Source organism: Cryptomeria japonica, chromosome 10 (genome assembly GCF_030272615.1).
Source record: "Cryptomeria japonica chromosome 10, Sugi_1.0, whole genome shotgun sequence".
Lineage (NCBI taxonomy): Eukaryota > Viridiplantae > Streptophyta > Pinopsida > Cupressales > Cupressaceae > Cryptomeria > Cryptomeria japonica.
Genome location: NC_081414.1, coordinates 574246887 through 574271394, shown reverse-complemented (window position 1 = coordinate 574271394; position 24508 = coordinate 574246887). Strand labels below are relative to the sequence as shown.

Sequence of the window (24508 nt, the reverse complement as noted above, 5' to 3'; positions counted from 1 at the left end):
CTTTATGGCCTCCGGGAGAATCCAGCAAAGACCCCATTTTTGAAGCACCATACCCCAAATCTCAAGTGTAAGAGCAATGTAAATATAGATGATCAAGAAATTTACCATCCCTCATACACAAGTAGCATATATTTGGGATAGAAAAACCTCTCTCAACAAGATTTTCCATAGTTAAAATTTTATTAAGAAAAAGGAGCCAAAAAAACATATTGACCTTAAGAGAGAGGTCCTTGATCCACACCTTAGAACACCGAGAAACATGGGGTTCATTAGAGCAATCCACAAAAGCAACATAAAACTTCCCATTAGAAGTGAATTTCCAAATAAGCTCATCTTCCACACCATCCTCCAAACCAAAAGAATTTAGGGAAAGTTGCTAGTGAGTAAAAGAAGGATTAACACGGGAAAGATTCACCCACTTACCCTCCTTCCAATAGTCAACCACCATTAAGCCAAAAGATGCAACACAAAGATCCCTTAAAGATCCCAATGTAGGATCAGAACAAGCAAGTGATTCTTGATCCAGCAATCATCCCAAAACCGGATTCTTCTGTCATTCCCCAACTTCCAATAAGCTCCTCAGCTAGCCACTTCCCTAGCCTTGAAGATATTGTTCCAAAGATGAGACCCAGCGGGGATATGAAAAAAACTCAAAAAATCTTGCAAAGAATGAACATTAGAGAGATTTATTGTGCCATAAGGTGTTACATTCTCTTCTACAGTCATAAGATCTCCAGACCTGTTTAGCCAAAAGAGCATTGTTAAAAAATTTAAGGCTTCTAATTCCCAATCCACCATATCTCCTTGGCTTGCAGACATTCTCCCAAGCAACCAGAGGGATTCTTTTCTTTTCTTCAACCCCAGACCAAAGGAATCTTTTCTGAATTTAATCAATAATTTCGGCAAATTTAGAGGGAATCTATGCAACATATGTTAGTGTTGTCATTGACTTCTTGTTATTTCCACTTATCAGTGGATATTGTTGTCAATAATATACTGACTTATTATTGTTGCGCCACAGATTTAGTGTTCTGCTTATCGATGGATATTGTTCTCTTTAATTTACTTATAAAGATAGTTATATCATTCAGTTCATTTTTGAAAAATATATCGTTACTCATCGGCTGCTAATAATGCTATATCAAATGAAATTATTGTCATGATTATTGCCTTTTGACATAACCATCCTTCTTATCATCACTGATCAATAGCATTCTGTCATTATTGTGATATGTATCATCCTTGATCGGCACAGTGTTCAATAGCATCGTTATTCATACTGATCAATTAATAAAAGCATCTTTATTGCTGTCATAACATGATAGGAAATATCACTAATCATAATAAAACATTTTTTTGCAGACAGGATATTTAAGTCCTGTAATGGCAGGCATGATAGTTAGCACTGTCGTCACTTGAAACACTGGTGTTGCCATTGTGGGTATACAATAGTCTTCAAGACTTGATAATTAAGTAGAATGGTTGGTTAACAGTTCTCATTCACCATAGTTGCATTTTATTGCATTAAGGGTACGTTATCATTCTAGCAGAGTTATTTATTAACAATGTCAAAGTGATTTATATTATAGTTATCGATAATAAGCAATCTCAAAATTAATAAGAAAAACACATATTACAAAATTCATGGTGTACATTTTAACTTACACTCAATGAAATTATGATGGGTTTAAACATAAAAGCATCAGTTATTTCTTTATCTTTTTCTTTTGTTAAATCCTACATTTTTTGAGTTTGCTGAGAAATGCCAATGAAATATATTTTCTTCCATGATTTGTGTGACCACCAACAAAGAAATTAATTTCTAAGGTTTTAAGTATTATTTTTTGAGTCACAGATATACAACACACCCATCAACTACACATCTGGAAAATTTCATATTTGACCAATGCCAATTTTGGATCAAGGAAAATTGTTGGACATGGTGTGAGAAAACTACCATTTGCCATCCAACGTAATCCTATAGCATTTGAAAGCAAATAGTGCCGTATAAATTCAGCATACCAAATATTATTTATGCTCAACTTGGTCTTCTATTAAACATGGCCAAGGTGTAGAAATGCAAAGTGAAACTGATTCGATAACTATGATATAATCAAATATACACAGTGAAGGACACGGTTTTATAAATACTCTCATGGAAGTAGTAGTAGTATTGCTGCCAATTGTGTTCACTTGTGGAGTGAGATATATAGCAAACCAGTCTACAAGCCACTGTACTACATTGAATTACACTTACGTAGGATTTTGTCTTCACATTAACAGAAAAAATCTCAATGTTTGATCTTTAATTTACGCACAGAAGCTTAGTCAAAAGAAAGGTTCCATTATTAAAGCTGGAATAAATCGCTTTCAGTTTTGATTCTTTCAAGTTTTGGCCTGCATGTTGCCTTTACCTCCATAATTTCCATGACATACTTGCCTCATTCTTGTTTAATGGATGCAAATATATGGTTTTTAAAATTAATATAAAAGTCCCTGGGCGAATAACACATGCATTTGCCAAAACAAAATTAGTAAGAAATGCTCCACTGGTGAAGGTTAGTGTGGGTCTCTAAAGAGCCTCGAGACCCTTCTGGGGATAACGTAGAGGACAAATCTCTAAATTAATATATATGATAAAAACAAAATAATACAGAAACCACAGTTGAATCCGTGCAATTTGTACGTCTTTTAGTTTGATCTTCTCCTACATAATTTTTCATTGTCATGAAATAGTATTGGCTATAACAGTAGTACCCATATGGTGAGAAAAAAACATTTCATTAGTTTCCTTGCATTATTATGTAAGTTATGGGTGTTGGGTGGTAAGCAACTTGTAGAAGTACTAACAAGAGTTAGCATGGACAAACCAGGTGGTTGTCTGGCCCAACTATTTCATCAATTAGCAACAACTTGGAATGTGTACATATTCATTTAGGATAATGCACGCTACATAAAACTGCATCGAAATTCATCCGTTGCAACAGTGAAGTGTGGACAATTAGCAAAATAAAGATGCTATTTTCAAACTTCATGCGTCTTATGTGACTCTCTCAACCTCAAATAAATAAGATCTCCTACAAGTATTAGTGCTTAGTATATATATATTACAGTCCAGCTCTAGAACATTCCCTTAAAGGCTTAAACAATGCCATCCATTCCCACGAACAATTTTCCCATGAATAGCAGGTACAGTAGTTGAACAAACTCCAGTTTCGAATAACAAAAATATATACAAACTCACTCAATAGTAGGTGGAAAGAATACATTTGTATACAAGTAACTAATGTTAAAAATCTGCAAAGATCCTATGATACTGTCAGGAGTATTATGCGGTAGGCAAGAGACCGCAGCAGGTGCTAGAGAGGAGAATTTACAGAAGAAAAACAAACAAAACTTTATTTAGTGAGGATCCTTGCAATTTCAATCGTAACATTGTTGAACAATGCAACTCCTCAGTCACTCCAGTTGTCTTCATCAAATAAAGATGCAGGACCTCTTGAAGGTGTCTCATCCTGCATATCAATCCTCCAACATACAGATGTCAGGATATGTTCATTTGAGGCTCCATATATGCTCATATATATGAATTCTACCAGGCATACTACAAATTCATGTGTTTACTTCAGTTTTAAATTGAACAAGATGGCAATATTAACACAAACACAGATTCACAAATTGTATTTATGTTAACTTTCTGTTGAACAAGATGGTGATATATGGACCCCTAGGGCTTCACTTAGGAATTGAACTTGGACCTCACTTATACACATGAACCCACAAACTGAATGCCCTCCAGCTGTGGACTATTGTAACAGCTATATTAAACAAAGAAGCTTCTACTAAAGGTGATATACCAGGAAAACTAATGCCTTTAAATAAAACATTGAAGGACAATAATAAACATTTTGAGCTCTGCCTATAAATATTTCCCTGCCTAACTTTTGTTGTGAAATGCATATCTGTTCTAAATGATTATTAGATATTTATTGTAGACAGCATAAATGATATAGCCAGTCACGAAATACCTCCATCACATACACACTTCAGCAACCTTAAGCAAGAATGTTATTGCAAATAAACAAAGGCAAGCAAAGGTGTGCAGCCATTTCCTGTTAAAGGGCCTTCTAGGGTTGATCCTAATCAGACTACAAGACCATATGATCAGTGTACACCACCTGAGATAGGTTGGATTAAACTTAATTTTGATGGAGCTGCACAGGGTAACCCGGGAAAGGCCAGGGCTGGATGCATTGCCAGGGACCATTTGGGAACCATATTGGCAACCTGTTGTCAAGGCTTAGGAGAGACAACAAACAACATTGCTGAAGTGAATGCAGCCTTTCTTGCTATTCAATTGGCAAGAAGGTTGAAGGTGAGGCACCTGCATTTAGAAGGGGACTCGAAAATCATAGTTCAGGCGATAGCTAAAGGAAATGCGATACACTGGCAGATTGACAAGATGGTGCATGTCATCAACAATCACCTTAAGGAATTTCCAAGATTCAAAATCTCTCATGTTAGAAGGGAGGGAAATCAGGAAGCTGATGAGCTATCCAAGGTGGCAGTCAACCTAGCACAAGGGGAGTACAAATGGAACGTTAATAGAGCGCATGAAATGGTAAGGAATTAATACTACCTCTATTCCAACTGTTGACATTAATGATGCGATGTGAAGCTTGAGTAATTGATTGAATTGTAAAGGATCATGGGAAATGTGTATGTCGTATCATCTAGTACGGAGGAGGAGGTGGCAGGATGAATTTGCAGAGGATGTATTGGAGAGGAAATAGCCGGCGGGTAAACGGATGACTCCACTTCGGCATATTAATTCCAAGCATTAATGCCTGGCCAACTTACAAATGGGAGGTGCAAAGATCAAAAGATTTCCGTATAATGCAAATCGCCTAAGGCCAAGCAAGTTACTAAGTTTAAATGAAGGACGGCAAGTTGGGAGCAGTTTTTTAGGTGTAAAGGACAGAAAGAATTCATTTCCATCTTCATCCAGTAGTGTGTTTGTGAAGAATTGGCAGGCAGAGAAAACAGAGCGGAGAAGGAATGGAGGCCAACTTCTCGCTGAGGATGACCAAGCAGCGGGTGGCATTTGGGGAAGGATAACAGACGAGCAGCTGGCAAATATCTTCTTTGTTTGAAGATAAAACATTCTCACAACGGTAAAGATAGTGCTGGGAGACGAGTTTCTCAACGTCGAATTCAAGTATAGAACAAATGCCCATGTTCTTGGCGTGGTGTTTCAAGCTAGAGCCGAAGGATGGTGTGGGGAGGATCATGACAAGGTGTGTCAAGGAGTAGATGTAGGGGTTTGACAGCTTGATGGCGATGGCTCGTGACATGAAGGGTTTGGTGTGCCCAAGAGGAACATGGCTGCATGTGAGTGAATACACTCCACCCCTGCAACCATTTCTAATCTGGAGTGCGGACTGCAATAAAGAGGTGAGAAGAATGTCAGCCCGAATTGGGTTGCAGAGAGTGAACTTCTTCATAGATGGAGTGGAGGCAAAAGAGCTCAGGTTGGAGCAGGCAAAGAGGTGTTCATACAAGGAGTACTGCATTGAAGAAATAAGAGGCACATCCAAAGCGCAGACGTGGTCGACCAGCAAAGCCAAAGGGGGCGAAAGCAGTCAGGATGTTGTTGAGGGGGGAGTAGATGTGAACCTGAGATAGTCAAAATGCAGCCGTGACTAATGCAGTGGATGGAAAAGGAAAGGCGGTAGCAGAGGCAAGTTAGACAGTGGGCTTGGTCCCATTTTTTGGATTTTGATTGTAAAGCATATTATGGAAAGTTGTTAGGAGTTAGCTAGACTATACAGATAGTATTTAGAAGGACTGGTGTATGCTCAATTTGCAGACAATGTTAAACTTGGATGTAAACTTATTTTGGATAAATATAATACTCAATAACCGATCGAAAAAAAAAGGTGTGCAGCCATTTCAATTTACACAAAGTTAAAAGTAAAATTCTCATTTTTGCAAATGTCAACATGTTGCATCTTGACACATTTTAAGATGACAAACGACAAAAAAAGAAGAAAAACAGAAATAAATCTATCAAACTACCCTTTTACACAGTAGGTTTATGTTCTGTGTACATTTAAATTTTTAATCATAGTGTTGGATTTTGCACATACTGGCAAGTACTACCAAGTCCTAATGTGAGGCATCAGCTGCGAGTCTGCAAACTTGAATTGCCAGGTTACCAAGTTTGACAGCAGGGCCAGCAAGTTTGAGCACAATGATCAGACTCGCAAGTCCCATCTGTCAGACAGCAAAACGCACACTTCAAAGTTCAAACACACTTCAAATAAGTTTAAATAGAGCATAAAGGATCTTTGAAAGACCTAAGTGGCTTTTTATTCAGACCCCTTACTCCACTCATTAAAAATATGATTGTTTTCTGAATTTTATATCAAGGGGTTTTTTTATGTATTTTTTTCAGTTTGCTGAGTTTAGCTGAGTTTTTCCACCAATCCCGAGTCCATGTCAAAAATCATCTTGCCAAGCACTCGTATCCCAATCTTGGAACTACTATGCTTCATATGAGTTATTGATCCATAATGGTCTGTAGTTGCAGTTGTTTTATCATTTCATGTCTAAATTCCTAATAGATCTGCATAACTAATTTCCACAGAAAATCAAGTGTAATGATAAAGATCATCAACAAATTGCAACCTCAACTTGCCAAGTCATCAAGTTTGACAGCAAGAATCATTAGTCTGTAAACACTGATAAGACTAGGAAATACCATCTGACAGACAACAAGATATACACTAACACAAAAACAAACAAAAAAACAAAATAAAGCTTAAAAGGTCACTTTAGGTCTTTGATCAGATTCGTCAGTCCCATCTGCCAGACAACACAAAATACACTTGAAAGTTCAAACAAAAAATAGAATAAAGCTCAAAAGGTTACTTGTGACTTTTTTAACTCATTTTACCCACCCATCACCCTCACTCACTCAAAACCTGATTTTTCTGATTCTTGTCTGAGGGAGCAATTCTTCAAGTATTTCCATTGATTCCAAGTCTTGAGTCTAAAATCAGTTTGCTGATTATTCACCGTGTCTGAGTTTCATGACAGTGTTTTAAGTTTTAAACATACAATATTACTATGTGTAAAGCAAATAATTATTGTTCCATAATGATGGTTATAGTTATTTTGTCATTTCATGTCCAAATTCCTAAAAGATTAGGTCTTTGATCAGACTCGTGAATCCCATCTGTCAGAAAACACAAAATATACTTAAACCAAAAAAGGATTAAAATAAATCTAAAAAGATGACTTCTATATAGAAAATACCTCTTCAAGGGAAATCACAGCAGGAGGAGACCATATTAGAATTTGTCGATCATTACTACCACTATATAGCTCCTGCAAAATAATCAACAATGTATTTCTTAAACTCATAAAATTTCATGTAATTAATGCATACAAAAAAAAAAGTTAAAAAAAAAAGTAAAATTTCAAAGTAATAACATGATCATCATCATACTGAAAGAGTACTCTAAAGCTTATGCTGCATACACAAAGAAGCATCCAGTAAACTAGAATTAAGATGCAGAATGAATCAGGATTACTGGGACACATTTTGGGCAATGATATAAATCATCATATACTGCTATTGTGAAACTGATGCAGCATATTCAAAGAAACGTGATGTAGACTAAAAATTAAGATACAGACCACAACCCATACAATAATCTGGAGCCATTTTGCAAACAATTTTGAGTCCAAATGGACTAAGATATGATGGAGGCAAGCTATGTACCATTTTCATACTCCAGAAGATCTAGGTAGCAGCTTGGCAAAGGTGGGTCTATCCACCAAAGTGATTTAGCATGCAAAGGCCCCAAACAGTGTCCATTATTTCCTCTGTTCCCTTTGTGGTGCAAGGGGCAGTTCTCAAGGCATCCATAGGAGGAACAAAGCACCCATTATTTTTACTTTACCTTTGTGTGTGTGTGTGTGTGTAGCGATGTGGGGTGTGTGGGGGGACATGGAGGATGGGAGACAGAGACAGACCTCCTCAAATTTCAAAGCATGTGATAAATTGGGCCTTGCCATTGTGCTCTGTTCTTTCAGGTTCTGTGCTCTCTTTTTATATTAATGATACACAGTTCTTGTAGCTGTTCTCTACATTGGTAATTCCTAAAGGCTATAGCTAATCTAACAAAGCTATTCACACTTGTTTAAGCCAAAGACAACTGAACCATAGTTCATCACAACGAATATTGATATAACAAGGATAGGTACAGAAAATCTCCTGTTCTTCAGAACTAAAAAATGTTCAAATAAACACACACAGCAAATAATAATGTCCAACAATGCTGTCTAGAAGAATTCTTTTCTATAGCTTAAATTGTCAACTAACATAGATTCATAGATAGCTGAAATATTATAAACTAATTACACCCAAAGGATAAACCCAGAGAAAATCTTAATAGCAGATTTTTATATGTATAAATATTATTTTCTTTTCTGAAAATACATATACTCAAAAAAAGCAATATAAATATTTAAACTACCATCTCCTGCATATTTTAGTTCTTACTCTAGCCCCCAAGGAGTGAAAAGAGAGTCAAAGATTTGCCCTATATATCTTAGTTGAGAACCTCCATTAGAAGGCGGGAATAATAGAATAGTAGGTCCCTTTAGAATAGTAGGGGTAGGCGGCCCCATAGGGGTGCGTAGAGCATTTTGAATTGACAATTGCAATGGTTACGTGCCCAGCCTATCTGCTTTATCTAGACAGCAGTCAATTCAATCTATACGTAACATTGCTGCTTGCTAGAATAGTAGGGGGGCGCTCCATAGAATTATTCTATACAAGATATTCTTTTGAACTGGCTGTTGAGTGCCCAAAATAACCTTGTTGCTGTCCTGTAATGATGAGTGACTCGAGGGTTTCTGACCTCATGAGATGCCACTCTAAAAGAGCCTAAGAATTTTATCTCAAGAAAACCTGCTGCTGTAGCAGCATCCAAGTTCTGAAACAGAATCAAGTTAGTTTGTTTTGTAATGATCAATGAATGCCCTTCCTCTTCCCAGAACTGCCTATGTATCCTCTAACTCCAGCAATCCAAAATTAATGGAAATTAATTCTTTTATTGTGAGTATCGAACTAGAACTGATTGAACATATCTCTCCAAAATTCCTGGCAGTTAACTGATCAGTTATTATCTCATTAACTGATGGGAACTGCAAGTACGTCCAGTCATGAGAAAACACAAAAGCAGCAACCCCCTTCTTTAAACAGCAACTAATAAACTGGCTGAGTCAACCCCTTTCATAGGAAGACCCAGTCATCCAATTCTGGCAGACCTACTAATTCAAACTGCTCACAAGGATTAAATCAAACTCCAATCCTGTCAACTACTGTGAGTCAAAAAGGAGATATTACAACCCCCTATATCCCCAAATTTGCTTGTCCTCAAGCAAGATAGTGCAGGGTGATAAAGTATGTCAGCAATCAGCAGAGACCTTTCCACTGCACGATAAATTCAGTCCATGCACAGTTTCAAAGCCGTGTTCGCCGAATTTTCAGCTTCAGGTTTGAAATTTAGCAAACTTATAAAAAATGTATGAAATTCACAAAAATTCGTAGGATAACAGGCAGAGGTTTTTCCTTCGGCAGATGACCAATTAGCCACCTTAGGATATTTACTAAATCAAAACCTGATATTAGCCACCTTAGGATATTTGGATGCCCTGTTTATATTCATGTACCTAAGGAGAAAAGATTAAAATTAGAGCCTTCTGGAAAAAGGGGAATCTTTGTAGGATATAGTGAAACGTCCAAGGCTTACAGGATCTATATACCTGGTCAAAAGAATATTGAACTAAGAAGGGATTTGATCTTTGAAGAAGACTTAGCTTTCAAAAGAGCCCAAAGCTCTCTAGACCCTGAAGTCTATATCGCCACCCCCAGCATAGATAAAGATCCTACTCTTGAGCTTCAGAGGGAGATTCCTGAGGAAACTATAAGTGAAACTCAAAGTCCACCTAGAGAAGATCTCAAGAAAAGACCACTATGGGCCACCAAAACTGTAGCAGAAGCTCAGAAGTTTGTTGCTCCTTCAAGAACCTTCAGGGAAAGCAAAAGACCTAACAAATTCACTAGCTATGTTGCCCTTATGAATGATCTCTCCAAAGTCGAACCAAACAATGTATCAGAAGCTCTTGAACATCAAGTATGGAAGGATGCCATGTCTGAAGAGTATCAGTCCATTATGAAAAAAAATGTTTGGGAGATTGTTCCTAGGCCAACTAAAAAATCTGTTGTTTCATCTAAATGGCTTTTTAAGATCAAACATGCTGCAGACGGTAGTATTGAAAAACACAAGGCTAGATTTGTAGCTAGAGGTTTCTCTCAAAGGGAAGGAATAGATTATGAAGAAACTTTTGCACCTATTGCCAAATATACATCAGTAAGAGCTGTACTATCCATTGCAACAACTAAGGGGTGGAAAGTACACCAGATGGATGTTAAGACAGCATTTCTAAATGGTGAGATCTTAGAAGAAGTCTACCTAGAGCAACCTGAAGGGTTTGAAATTTATGATGCAGAGTCTCATGTGTGCAAACTCAAGAAAGCTCTCTATGGGCTTAAATAGGCTCCCAGGGCCTAGTATGAAAGAATTGACACCTATCTCTCAGGACTAGGCTTCTCTAAAAATGATGCAGATCCTAATCTCTACTACAAAAGAAATAAAGGTATTATGCTAATGTTGATTTTATATGTTGATAACTTATTAATCACAGGAAATGATTATCTTATAGATCAATGCAAGAAAGATCTATCCAAAGAGTTTGATATGAAGGACTTAGGACTCCTTCATTACTTCCTAGGATTGGGAGTATGGCAGAATTCTGACAACATTATACTAAACCAAGGAAAGTATACCTTGGATATATTGAAGAAATTCGGAATGCTAAACTGTAGGCCCATGACCTCTCCTATGGAAACCAATTTACATAAACTTAAAGAAGCAGCAGCAGAGTCACAACCCACTGACTCTACTCAATACAGACAGATAATTGGGTCCCTGATGTACCTGGTGAATACAAGACCAGATATCTGCTATGCAGTTAATGCCTTAAGCCAATTCATGTGTGAACCTAAGGAGATACACCTGGTTGCAGTAAAGCACATCATGAGATACCTACAAGGTACTCTAAACCTTGGTCTCAAATATGAGAAAGTTGACATAAACCTACATGGATTTATAGATTCAGATTGGGCTGGAAGTGTAACTGACAAGAAAAGCACCTCAGGGTGTTGCTTCACAACCATGATATCTTGTATCAGCAGGAAACAGTCCTCTGTAGCTCAAAGCTCCGAGGCAGAATACATTGCAGCTTCTATGGCTGCTCGAGAGGCAGTATGGCTTAGAAAGTTGCTTGTGGGGTTGTTTGGAAAACCTATGAAACCCACTATTATACACTGTGACAATCAGAGCTGCATAAAACTTTCAGTTAACCCAGTGTTCCATGACAGATCCAACCAATTAAGATCCCATACCACTATGTGTGAGATATGGTAGACAGAAATGTAATTCAATTAGAATATGTTTGTACAGGAGATCAAACGGAAGATATTCTGACCAAACCTCTTTCCAGGGTGAAGGTTGATCACTTCAGAAAAGGTTTAGGTATGATAGAAAGGTAATTTGCTTTGTAATCTGTATTTACATATCAATAAGATGTTTAATGTGTAAACTTCTTTGTCATGTGTTGTGACCATTTCACACATCGCCCCATCGCAAATGGGGACCCCCTCTTTTTGCTTGTTTTTCGCTCGTTTTTGCTTTCGTTTTTAGGGTTTTGTTAATTAGTTAGTTGTCTGGATTTAGGGCCAAGCCTTAGGGTTTTAAATTTTACCTTTTCAAGCCAAAATCCAGTCGTTTTTTGAGAGCTTTTGAGCTTCTTTTCTAGAATGCAAATTTTGAATGCAATGAATTCGCCAAAATGGTCTAATTTTCAATTGGAATGTTAATGCAGAGCTTAAATTTGTCTAGCGGTTGGCCGTCAATGTGAATTTTTGTCCGATTGAATATTTTGACCAAATTTTGACTTTTTTTGATTTTTGATCCTGGGCATTGGGATTGATTGGTTTTCGCCTCGTGAAGTGTTAAAATGTGAAAAATCATGTTATTTTGGCCTGTAGGAGCAAAATCGCTCCTGTCCCTCAGTGAAGGACGGGAGCTCATTTTCAAATATCTCATCGTCCTTGCAGAGTCCAGACAAATTTCGAGTTGGAAGTGATGGAGAACGGCGAGATCTTTCCATTGAATATAAATTGAAGATTTTCATGAGCACAGAAATGCCTCCAGGAGGAAAATCGCTCCTGTCCCTCAGTGAAGGACCGGAGCTACAATTCAAATTTCGCCTTGTCCTTGCAAGATTTTGAAAACTTAACAATTTGAAAGGGTCCGAAGGAAGATACTTTGCCAAATGAATATAATTTGAGATGCAAAAACGAAGGAGAATGACCTATATTGACCAAATCGCTCCTGTCCCTCTCCAAGGGACCAGGGCGAGGTACCTTGTAGCTCTCGTCCCTCTCCCAGGGACCAGAGCGATTTCCTTCATTATGCAAAATCCAGACAAGGGTTAAGGCAAGTTTACGTTCAAAAACAAGGGAGAACATGAGATGAATGCATTGAATATAAATTGAAGATTTTTGGGACGTCCATAACAGTGTTAAATGCCTAGTTCGCTCCTGTCCCTCAGGAAGGGACCAGAGCGATTTTTGTTATAAATGATTTTCTTGCCAAGTTTCAATCGATCCCAAGGCATGAATGAATGGAAGGACGCATTACGAACCCGTTGAATATAAATTTGGAAGCTAGCAAAGTGAAATGAAGACCACAAGAGCAAGTTCGCTCCTGTCCCTCTCCAAGGGACTAGGGCGATACAGTGAGTATGTTGCCTTTCCCTCAAGTTTAAGACCGATCCAAGACAAGGAACAAGGTGGCAGGAACGTCTTAAGACATTTTTAATCAAACACAAGCATCAAGGTCATCACGTTGGAAGGATTTGCGCTCTAAGACCCCAGATCGCTCCTGTCCCATGTGAAGGGACCAGAGCGATATTTCCATTAAGGCATAGATTTCAAGAGACAAGCAAATATCAAGCTACCCCAAGGATCGAAAGGACGTCATTACAAGCATTGAAGATAATTGTAAGTTGAAACAAACAAGAACAAGCTCGCAATAATGAATTTCGCTCCTGTCCCTCAGGAAGGGACCAGAGCGATATTGAGTGTATTGATCAATTCATGCAAAATCACGTTGAGTCAAAGTTTTTTCAAGGTCACACGAGGTTCAAGACATCTTTTTAAAGTGACATGCAAGAGTTTTGAACGTCCAAATGTTATTAATCAAGCTAAGGAGTCTATATCGCTCTTGTCCTTTGGACAAGGACCAAGGCGATTATTGCAAAAACACTCATACTTCTTCAAAGGCAAGTCAAGGCGAGGATGGACGAGGTAAAAGGACATTTTTTCGAAGACGATAAACGATGAACCATGGTCAAATGTTACCAACTTGAGCTCAAAAACGGAGAAAAGACATGGATCGCTCCTGTCCCTCTCCAAGGGACAAGAGCGATGATCCTTATAACATCAAAGGTACCTTGCAAAAGCAAGTGGGACGTGCGCGGAATGGACTAGCAATGATGTTATTCGCCTAGCAATGGAAGTTCGAAGGTCAAAGATACAAGATGAACGTGAAGACATGGAGATCGCTCCTGTCCCTCTCCAAGGGACAAGGGCGATGTTAGGCAAAACACATGATATTCTTTGAAAATCACGTTAAGACAAGGACGCACAAGGTTTTAAATGGCATTTGGAAGATGATACAAGGAAAGGATCGTATCAAAATGGAGAATTTCAAGCGAAAACCTTAGGATCGCTCCTGTCCCTCTCCAAGGGACCAGGGCGATAATGGTCATGAGATGCACTTGCTCGCACAAGAAAGAAATTCAAATTCGAAGGACCATCAAGTTGATCGATTTTCAACATGGAGATGAAGGAGTTGAACGTTGAAAACGCAAGAATCATGACAAAAATGGTGAATCGCTCCTGTCCCTCTCCAAGGGACCAGAGCGATGAGGTACGTCCCTTTATTTTCATATTTTTGGCGCCAAATTAAACAATTCAAATTTCCTTAAATGCTAAATCGATTTAAAATTTGAAAATCTTATTTATTTAGCATTTAATATGGCGTTATCTTTTATTAATTATTTTTTGCCTTTATTAAAAAATCGAAATTTTCATCTAAAAAACGCAAGGCATTAATAATTAATTATTTAATTAATATAAAAATCGATTTGAGCGCTCAATTAGGCAAGTCGGCCTTGTTATTTTATTGCAAATCATTTAAAAAATGGTTTTATTTTTATCAAGTCGGCCTTGAGGGTGAATTGTGATGTGAGCGCTATATAAAGGGGGATAAAAACTATCATTTCTACATCATTATTTTTACCTTCCTTCATGCGAATTGAGGAAAGCAAAGGTGGTGCGAGTTTCATTCATCCAAGGGTGGCGCTTAGTTATCCAAAGGTGGTGCGAGTTTCATTCATCCAAGGGTGGCGCTTAGTTATCAAAAGGTGGTGCGAATAAGAAGACCACGTCGAAGGTGCGAAACTTGGAGATTTGTTTGTGCGAATTTGAAGATCCATCTAAGACCACGCCAAAGGCGATAATTGAAGATCACGTTCTCTCCAGAGGTGGCGAAGTCAATTTTGAGGAGATCATATTGAAGATTACTTTATACCTCAATTTTGCCTAGGCAAATTTTGTTTTTGCATTCTAGAGTTAGCTCTCTATCGAGGTATGGCGACCCCAAAGGCGGGAGCATCAACCAGTCGCTCGGCTCTCATGAAAGAAGATCAGAAGACCGAAGAAGTAGAGACCAAGATCGTGTCTAAGTGGAGCAACATTGGAGATACAAACTTGGGGAACTTTAGCACGAAGAAGTTCCGGGAGGTCCCTTACATCGGCAAGCCATCACCTGTCGCCCGGAGAATAATAGAGAGTGGCATCATTAAGGCGGCCGGTTTTCCTCCAGCTATTCAGTGCCACGAGTTGATGATCGAGTGTGCCCGTCATTACAATCCACAGTCCAGGACAATTGTGTCCAATGAGGGAAACACTTTGGCGTACCTTTCAGAGGAAGCCATAAGTGAAGCCTTCCATCTTCCAGAGCACAGGGACATGATATACAAGAGCATTGAAGGAGCCAGATCAGTGTACGATGATGATCCAGATGCTTGCCTAAGCATAATCAACAAGAACTGGCTACTTAAGAGTCGTCCCCGTCTGAGCAAAGTACCGAACACACCACACAGGATTGATTTCCAAGAGGAGTACAGAGATTTGATTACCATGCTCAACAGAGTTACAGGAGCACCTCATGCCTTCTATTTTGAGAAATGGATGTTTTACTTCATCCAGGTGATTGTTCAAGGAAAGGGTACGATACATTGGGCTAGGATAATTAGCCATTGCTTAGACGTACAGTTGAGAAGACTCAGGGCTACTAAGTCCTTCCACATGAGTTCATACGTCATCTATGCCTTAATCAGGAGCGTTGAGTACGCAGGACTACCTCACAGAGGAGTGATTGGAAGAGGACCCGGCGAGGTCAGAGCTTGTGAATCCTATACCTACTTGCATCATCCACCAGGGAAGAACTACAAGTTAGTCAATGATACTTTCACGATGAACATCACAAGGACGTTGCAAGGAGGGATTCACAACAGATTATCTCAGGATGCCCAGGAATTCATCAAGAGGTACGGTGCTTGGTTCATTCAGTTTCCCAAGTTCACTTACATTAGAGTGCATGGATGTCCTTTACCTCCATACATGTTGCCGAGGTACCCGACAGACAGAATTGTGTTACTTGAAGTAACAAGGCAGTTGGCAGCATATGTGAAGGCATTCAGACACAGACATCAGAATGGAGTTCAGGTACCTATTATTTTGGGTAATTCAGTTGAGGTATGTCCCAATGTCTCAGCCATGGATGACGCAGAGAAGGAGTTAGCCTTGTATCCTTTTTCATCTTTTGCTTGGAGGAATAGTTTTGATCCCCATGGACATTTAGAGGAGACGGTCGGTAGAAGATTTAGACATGAGCACCAGATTGAAGATTTTATGATGAATCTCCTAGATGATCTCGAAGTGAAACGAAAGATACATTCTAGATTGCCTTTGGATTTCATCAGGAAATGTAAGATTTACAGAGTAGCCGACCAAGCTCAGGACAACGGCAGGCACATCCAATCTTCATATGATAGAGAAAGTAAAACAATTAGTTTGAATTGGAATGAGCCCGAGGCCGTGGATTTAGATGATTTGATGGCACCAGTCTTGTCTTGTACTCGCAGATGGGTAGACGTTCAGCATCAGAAGTTAAGAGAACAAGGCATAGCTATGTCTTTTACTTTGGAAGAGAAACCAGCCGAAGGTGGAGCCAGTGTTAGTGAAGGCAATCCTAATCCTAGGAATTCAGGTGAAGGTAACCTTCGATGTGCCAGTGAGGGCAATCTCCATTCGAGAGGTTCGAAGAGAAAGGAAAGATCAGAAAAGAAAGAGTCTTCCAAGAAAAAGCAAGGTGCCAACAAAGATCAAACACCAGGTACTTCTTCCAGACCAGAAGATGGAACAGTTCGAGTGGAAGAGTCCATGGAGTCAATGGTACAGAATGACAGACAGGAGGAAGGACAGGCACAGCATGTTTCATCCGATGGATCTCTCCAAGACTATGATTTAGAAGAAGATAACGAAGTAACATCTCCTCCCAGACAAGAAGAAATAGTACATAAAGAAATTCAAGTTCAAGAGACAAGATCAAATATCCCAGATTGGTTGAAGAAAAGATTGACTAAGGTGATCGTAATTGAGGACGAGGACAGTGCAATTGATTTAGAGAGCCTTGTTGGACGTTCACATATGACAACAGAGAAGAAGAAGGCCACAAAGATGTCCAAGATGATTCGAGATGAGACTGGATCTAGAAAACTGCAGATAGCTACACCGGCAGCAGACAAATATGAGGGTGAGATCCTAGCAGAAGACTATCATATACAGACTATTGAGTTAGGACCATCCACAGCAGAGCAGACTTTAGATGATGCCACCGACACATTTGAGGCATTGAAGGACAAGCTTAGAGAAGAAGTAGAAAAGAATAGAAAGCTTGAGAGAGAGAGAGGTGCATGGAGGACATATTTCAGTCACATCAATGAACCTTTGGGACGTCAGGATCCAGTTAGATCACCATTGCAGGCATTGCCCCTTCAATCGATCAATGAAGCAGAAAGATTCAGGAACCTGGTCCAGCGTACATGTAGTTGGATGGATAGATCTCACACGGTGGCCATTGAGTTTGTTACAAGGATGTCGAAGATCACCCATCAGGCTATCCAAGTTCTTGAGATTATTCACAGATTGATGGCAACAGTAGCTGCGTTTGCCCATACCAAGGACGTTGTCATCCCTGTCTTGAAAGTTATAAGACACACATCCAGAAGAATTTTAGCACAAGAGAGGATCTTAGAAGGTGATTCTCACAGTTTGTTTCAGTGGTCAACCTTACTCCATATAAAGAGTGTTCTCTTCGAGGACATCAGTGTTAGATGTGGTCAAGTTGAGGAGGTGATCAATCCGATCCAGGACAGAGTATTTGAGGTACTTCGTACCATTCTTGGCAGAAGGATCGAGGTCGAGACAGATGTGGATTTACAAGAATTTGAGGATAGAATCAAGATCATCTTTCGCAAGGACGCGGATGTTACAGATGAGCAGTATGATCAGATGTATGCCACCATGCTTCTGATTGATAGAACAAAGGAACTTGAACCTACTTGGGACACAGCTCTTCTAGATGCATTTGATCAGGTTATCCACTTAGAAGAGAGTATCAAGAATCTTCCCGAGATTCCAAGCACAGAAATCGAAGGAATCGTGACAAAATTCATTGCATATGCTAAGAAAGAGAATTGGAAAGGGAATAAGATTCTAGATGAAAGGTTGTTACAGATGACATGACATCTTATTTCTCATTGGTTGATACCTCCTAGGTTTTTGTGCCAAATTTAATATTTGGCTATGTATTTAATATTGTTCAGTAAAAAGGAGGTCATTTGTAACAAACCCTAATTAGGGTTTAGGTGTCATGATCTTGTCCATTGATTTATTTTCAATCTGGACCTTTCATTGTAACTGGGGATGCTATTTATACCCCCATTTTTCATTTCATTTAGTAATAGTACAATAGTAAATAGTGAATAGTGTAAGAGATAATAGTTGATGTAATAGAGAGATTAGAGTTAGAAGCAATTTTTATTTCGTAGCAAGATTGAGTCTTGAAGAGAGAAATTCAAGCAATTGTTGTATATGATGACTTGGAAATCAATAAAATATTGAAGTTATGGTGTTTTGTTGCAAATTTCTTAAGTTATCTTCATGGTTGTTGGATGTACTTGAATCACGCTCAATCAAAGTAGTTAGTTAATTTGAAAGACTAAGTGTGAGATTTGATATTTGGTAGGATTCGCAATCCAAACCACTAGCTTCTTGCTGATTGTAGGAACGCCTTGCGTGGTCGACTGGAAAACATTTTGAGTCCTTAACCTTCAAGCATTTTCGTATCTAGGATATGTACCTTCATAGTAGTGTCCTTGGTCTTTGATGCATTGAACACCATTATTACCTTAGAAGATCGCACTAATTTCAATTGAGTTGTTATCTTATGGCAAAATTGAAGTTGGTTGAGTCTTGCCAAATCTCATTCATGCTAAGTCGTTCATAGGGTTAGGCTAGATTAGACTTCCTTAAACCCTGTCCTTTTGCCATTTTTTGAAAGTTCCTTTTAGATTAGTAAAATCTTCGAGCCTTTGGAATCCGTAAGACGCCTTGGAGGAAACAGCAAATCACATCATACCACTAAAAAAGCTTGTCCACACGTGGAGACCCCACTAAAAGAACCTTGGAGTCCATCTAACTGATCCTTTTCGCAAATCTTCAGCAGTTAGAGACTATTTTCTCAAGAGAGGATAAGATGCCTGTCGGTATTTTATTCTGTGTATGATTGTGTATAAAATACACGTCAACAGAATTGGCGCTAGAGGGAGGGTTCTTTAGTTTCAAAGTTCGAAGTCCGAAGATTTTGAAAAGAGAAAACATTGCAAACATGATCATGAAGTACGATGGTGTTGCCGAATGAAGGACTGAATCAAGTAGTGCAACCCAATTTGCAAGTAGGCAATACCCAAGAGGACATCATTTCCGAATTGAATCAAGTAGCTTGGAACGCAAGGAGAAGTCAAGTCGAATATAACAGAGTCAGAATCATCCTAGAGCAAGAGGAAGATAGAGCCGAAGAACATCAAAGGGTCATAGCTAGAGATCTTCGCAACCAAAGGAACCCACGATAATCCTTGCAAGACTTCACGCTGGATCGCATTGGTTCATTCTCGCCCGAGAAACATCAAAGATTGTTGAGGTCCACACCAGGCGTCAAGAATCTAAGTGAACTTCAATTTACTTCTAAGGTGAAGCGAGCTAAGAGAGAGGACACTCCCAAAGAGTTCGAACTAAGATTGGAAGGATCTCCTGAGTCATCACAAGTTCTTCAAGAACAAGTGCAAGCGGCAATCCAATCTAGTATCCAAGCAATTTCACAAACAAGGAGCCAAGCTAGTTCATCAAGTTCAGTTTCAAGGAATACAATGGCTCATCGTGCTCCACCTCCACCTCCTCCTCCTCATGTACTTAATGGTGCGACTTGGCTAGTCAACAATCCATCACCGTTGGAATTCGCAGTTTACCATGATATGCCGAAGAATCCAGAACACTTTTGCTCCAAGTTCAATGTTAGTGATTTCCATCGCACGGCAGAAGATCACATCAAGATGTTCGAGGACCTTCTTCGTAACAGACAAATTGAATATGGAGATGTGGCATGTAGGCTTTTTCCCTACTCATTGGGAGAAGAGGCATACTTTTGGTTTATTCATTTGCCTACAGGGTCCATCAGGACTTGGGGCGCGATGAAAGACGCATTCATTGCTAAATTTGGCATCCCAACTATGCCAGCGGAGTTATACAGACAATTTGTTGAGGTTCGAAGGAGAGAGCATGAACCTATTACTTCCTTCAACAACAGATTTCACCGAGCATACACAATGCTACGTCCTCCTTATCTTATTGCAGATCCAAGGGAGATTTACTATGGAGCCTTAGATCATCTCACAGCTATGTTCGTAAGGACACATCCGACTCCGAATGATCTAAATGCGGCTTATGCAAAGGCCATTGAAGTGAGTAAGCACATGGGACAGAACATCACTGGACCACTACTACATATGGGACCCGTCGCAGCACCTAACCAGATGCAGGCAGTTGGCACGGCTTTGGCCAACCAAACTCCAGTCATGAACCCAATTCCGCAAGCGACCTATCCAAGCGTACAGCCGGCGAATCAGTTGGTCCTTCACCCAGGAGCTCCAATTTCTCAAGCCCCACCCGCTCAACCGGTGTACCTGCAAAATGCTACAAATTCGTCAAGGACACAAGAAGAAAAGGATGAAATGAAGGAGTTGATTGAGCAAGTCAAGAGGCTGTCAACCGAGGTAACCCACCTGAGGAATCAGAATAATCAACTCCAGAGCATGCAGAGGGCCAACCATGGCCAACACACGAACAATCAGAATTTCCAAGGGAATAATAACCAAGGATTCAGAAACAATTATCAAGGAAATAACAATCCAGGTTTCCAGAGAAGACCATGGAATACAGCTCCAAACAATGGAAATGTGGTGACGCCTTTGGACAATCCACCAAATGCGCAAAGTCAAGAGAACCCCTCTTCGAGCAAAGTGTTTTTAGCCGAGGCAGCCTTGTCCAGTTGGTGCAGACTCCACAACACAAACCAACATTCCGAGTTGCAGTGTCCTGAATTCAAAATTGCAGCCAACATTTTCCAACAGGAAATGCGTACCACCAATCCACCTGAAAATCCTCCCACCACAGGGTACGAAATTGTTCCAACCACGCAGTATGGTCAAGCCATGATCGTTGAAACCTGCAGATATTCACAAGAAGAAATTAGTCAAGTGCAAAATGGGAGATTTCCTCCAGAATCGGCCAATGGACCGATGGTACCACCAGGATCTCAGTTTCCGCCAGCATCTGCAAATGGACCTGTAGAGGATTCAGAATACTATTTCCCACCATTGAACGACAGTGTCTTAGTAGAGGGAATAAAGGAAGTGTTTCACCAATCATCAGGAGGAGTCAACCAAAGAGTTTATCACAGGAATCAAAGGAATCCTGAACCTTTAACAACATCGATTCCCCCAAACAATTTTTCAACTCCGCCAGATCCCCAAGCCAGCAATGTTCCAGAGTACCCGCAAAACACTCAAGAATACAGACAAAGAAATATTTCACCTCCCGCGGGCAATGAAATGAAAAGATTGGCCGCCTTGGTGTTAGATGAACTTAAGAAAGTCAAGGTAAGTTTACCACTCTATGAGTTGCTTAAGGTGTCAGAAATTAAAGAGGCAGTGATCAATAGTTTGAGTGAACCTAGTGCAACAAGGTCAAATGTTCAAGCCACTATCAATGTGACCCAAGAGCAAGCTGTTGACCAAGGACAACCCGAACAAAATGAGTGCATGGTTCAAACTATAACCTTCCCAGCTAAAAAGGAAGATATGTTGGAAGGAAAAGTATTACTCAGAAGAGGCGAGACAAAGAAAGCTCAGCCTATAGTCAAAGAGAACCTCACTACTAACTTGGTTCTTCCCGAAAAGGAAGTCGCAATCAAGAAAGATGTTGTTAAGAGGGATAAATCTACAAACAAAACCAGTCACTCGAAAGAGGAGAGCCTAGCAAAGGAAGATCACTCAAAGATCAATCAAGTTAAACATCAAGAATCAATTGAAGAAAATTCAGCTCCTTCTCAAGGAAAGGACGAACCGGCCCCGTTCCTGTTATCAGTCAGGATATTTGGAAAATTATTACACAATTGCCTTTATGATTCCGGAGCCTCAAGCAATGTCATGCCTTTAGCCGTTTGCCAAAGACTTGGAATAACTCCCGCACCCACCAAGAGAAAGGTCACTCAGCTTGACAAGACAGAAGTTCCAGTCATGGGAGAATTGAACAACATTCACATGCAATTGGCCGCGGATCCAAGAGTCCAAAATTTTATAGATATATCAGTAGTGGATATTCCAGATTCATATGGAATGCTCCTGAGTCGAGATTGGTCCCGAAAATTGAATGGATATGTATCGACCGATTTCGCACACATGTGGCTACCATGGAGAGGAGTCCCGAACCAGATTAAAATTGATAGCACCCCAAGGTTAAGGTTGATGATAACTGAATATGGGGAAGACAATGAAGTCCTATTTTTAGAGTCCGACCTAGGAACATACAAGCCAAAAGTGGAGGAGATCTTGATGATACAAGATGTGCGAGATGAGGATACCCAGCAAGAGGTCATGGAATCGACGGAGATGGTCATTGAAAGCGATCAAGGATCCGACCAAGAGGACGAAGGCATGTTCGAAAACTTCAGGAGGTTCGTACAAAGAAACATCCAGCAAAGTGTGCAACTTGGCAATCTAGCATCCGTTCGAGATTTGCTTCTTCCGAATTGGTGTAGAATTCACAATGCCGTCCACTCAGAATTATCTTGTGCTTTATGCCAGACCGCATTGGAGCAAGTAAACAAAAGAGTCCCGCAGACACTAATTATAGAAGAAACTCAAGATTCAGAGAATGAGAGTTTTACAGAGACCGAGAGTTCTGTAGAAGATGAAGTTTCGTCCGATACAACAAATGAAAGTCATGAAAGTCCAGAAACAGACAATCAAGAAAATCAAATATGGACATTAAGGTTCGACGGATCTAAGTCCAAACAAGGATCCGGAGCCGGATATGAATTGATTAGTCCTAAGGGAGAAACATACCTTGCCGCTCACAGATTGCAGTTCCCTTGCACCAACAACGTAGCAGAATATGAATCTTTGGTTCATGGATTATTGTTAGCCATCCAAAAGGGAGCAAAGATACTGCAAGTATATGGAGACTCAGAAATCGCAATAAGGCAAATCAGGAAGCAATATGTTTGCCATGACAAAAGGCTAACTAAGTACAGAAATCGAGTCTGGGATCTAATTGAAAGTTTCGATGCTTTCAATATCAATTCAATTTATAGACATCAAAATCAAGTGGCCAATTCACTTGCACAGGCCGCAAGCTCATTGATTCCATTAGCAATGGAAGGATTAAAGAGGTTTACAATCGAGTTAATATCAGTTCCTTCAGTCCCAGACAACATTACCAATTTCCAAGTGTTCGAAGATGACAAGCACATTCTAGACTTCCTAACCAGCACGGATGTCTTCTTAACACAGATCATAGATGAAGATGAAGTAGGTGAAGCTGAGTTCGATGCCGAAGGAGTCCTGAACTTAAAGACAAACACTATTCCGAAAGGAATGGTTGAATTAGAAAGGATTTTTGATCCTGACAAGTTGAAAGAAAAGAAGAATCACAGCGTAGAAGGCAATATGTGTGACGCGATCAATCTAGGTGACGAGACACAAGTTAAGAATGTTTTCATTGGAAAGTCCTGCACAGCGACTGAAAAAGATGGAATCCTAAAGAACATGAGGGACTTCCCAGATGTCATCGCATGGAGCTATGAAGATCTTAAGACCTACGACACTGCAATTATCACTCATACAATCCCGTTGAAGCCAGGAAGCAAGCCATTCAGGCAAAGACAAAGACCCGTCAATCCTTTGTTGGAGCCACTGATATACCAAGAAGTGAAGAAGTTACTCACAGCTAAAATCATCTTCCCAGTAAGACACTCGACGTAGGTCGCCAACCTGGTACCTGTTAGAAAGAAAAATGGAGAGATCAGATTGTGTGTTGATTTTAGAAATCTCAACAGAGCGTCAGAGAAAGATAACTATCCGCTCCCATCATTAGATGAAGTATTGCAGATCGTCAATGGATCGCAGATGATGTCCTTTCTAGATGGATATTCAGGATACAATCAAGTCCTAGTCGAACCTGAGGATCGACTGAAGACTGCTTTCACTACCAAATGGGGAACATTTGCCTATAAGAGAATGCCTTTTGGACTCGTAAACGCCGGGGCCACATTCCAGAGAGCTATGGATATCGCTTTCAGAGATTTAATTGGTAAAAGCATTATTACATATATGGATGATATCACAGTTTTCTCTAGGCAAAGAGAAGATCATGTGAACGACTTAAGAACAGTTTTTCAAAGATGTAGAAGATACGGTGTCTCCCTTAATCCAAAGAAATGCATATTTGGAGTCACAGAAGGAAAGCTTTTAGGACATGTCATTTCAGAAAAAGGAATATCTATTGATCCTGAAAGAGTGAAGGCCATATCTACTATCAATCTGCCAGCAAGCAAGA

At 39.7% G+C, this 24508-nt stretch overlaps 1 protein-coding gene across 4 annotated transcripts in view; it reads right to left on the bottom strand.

Moving 5' to 3' along the window:
- Nucleotides 1–2846: 2846 nt before the first annotated feature.
- The window catches only part of LOC131042756 (WD repeat-containing protein ATCSA-1), a 122038-nt gene continuing 100376 nt past the window's right edge, over nt 2847–24508 (bottom strand). For all 4 annotated transcript variants that reach the window (XM_057976072.2, XM_057976071.2, XM_057976074.2 and 1 more), the window contains exons 9-10: nt 7321–7392; nt 2847–3515 (exon numbers count right to left, since the gene is read on the bottom strand). In XM_057976072.2, coding sequence (XP_057832055.1) covers nt 3456–3515; nt 7321–7392 — 132 coding nt within the window. In that variant the 3' untranslated portion in view covers nt 2847–3455. The remainder of the gene's footprint in view (nt 3516–7320; nt 7393–24508) is intronic.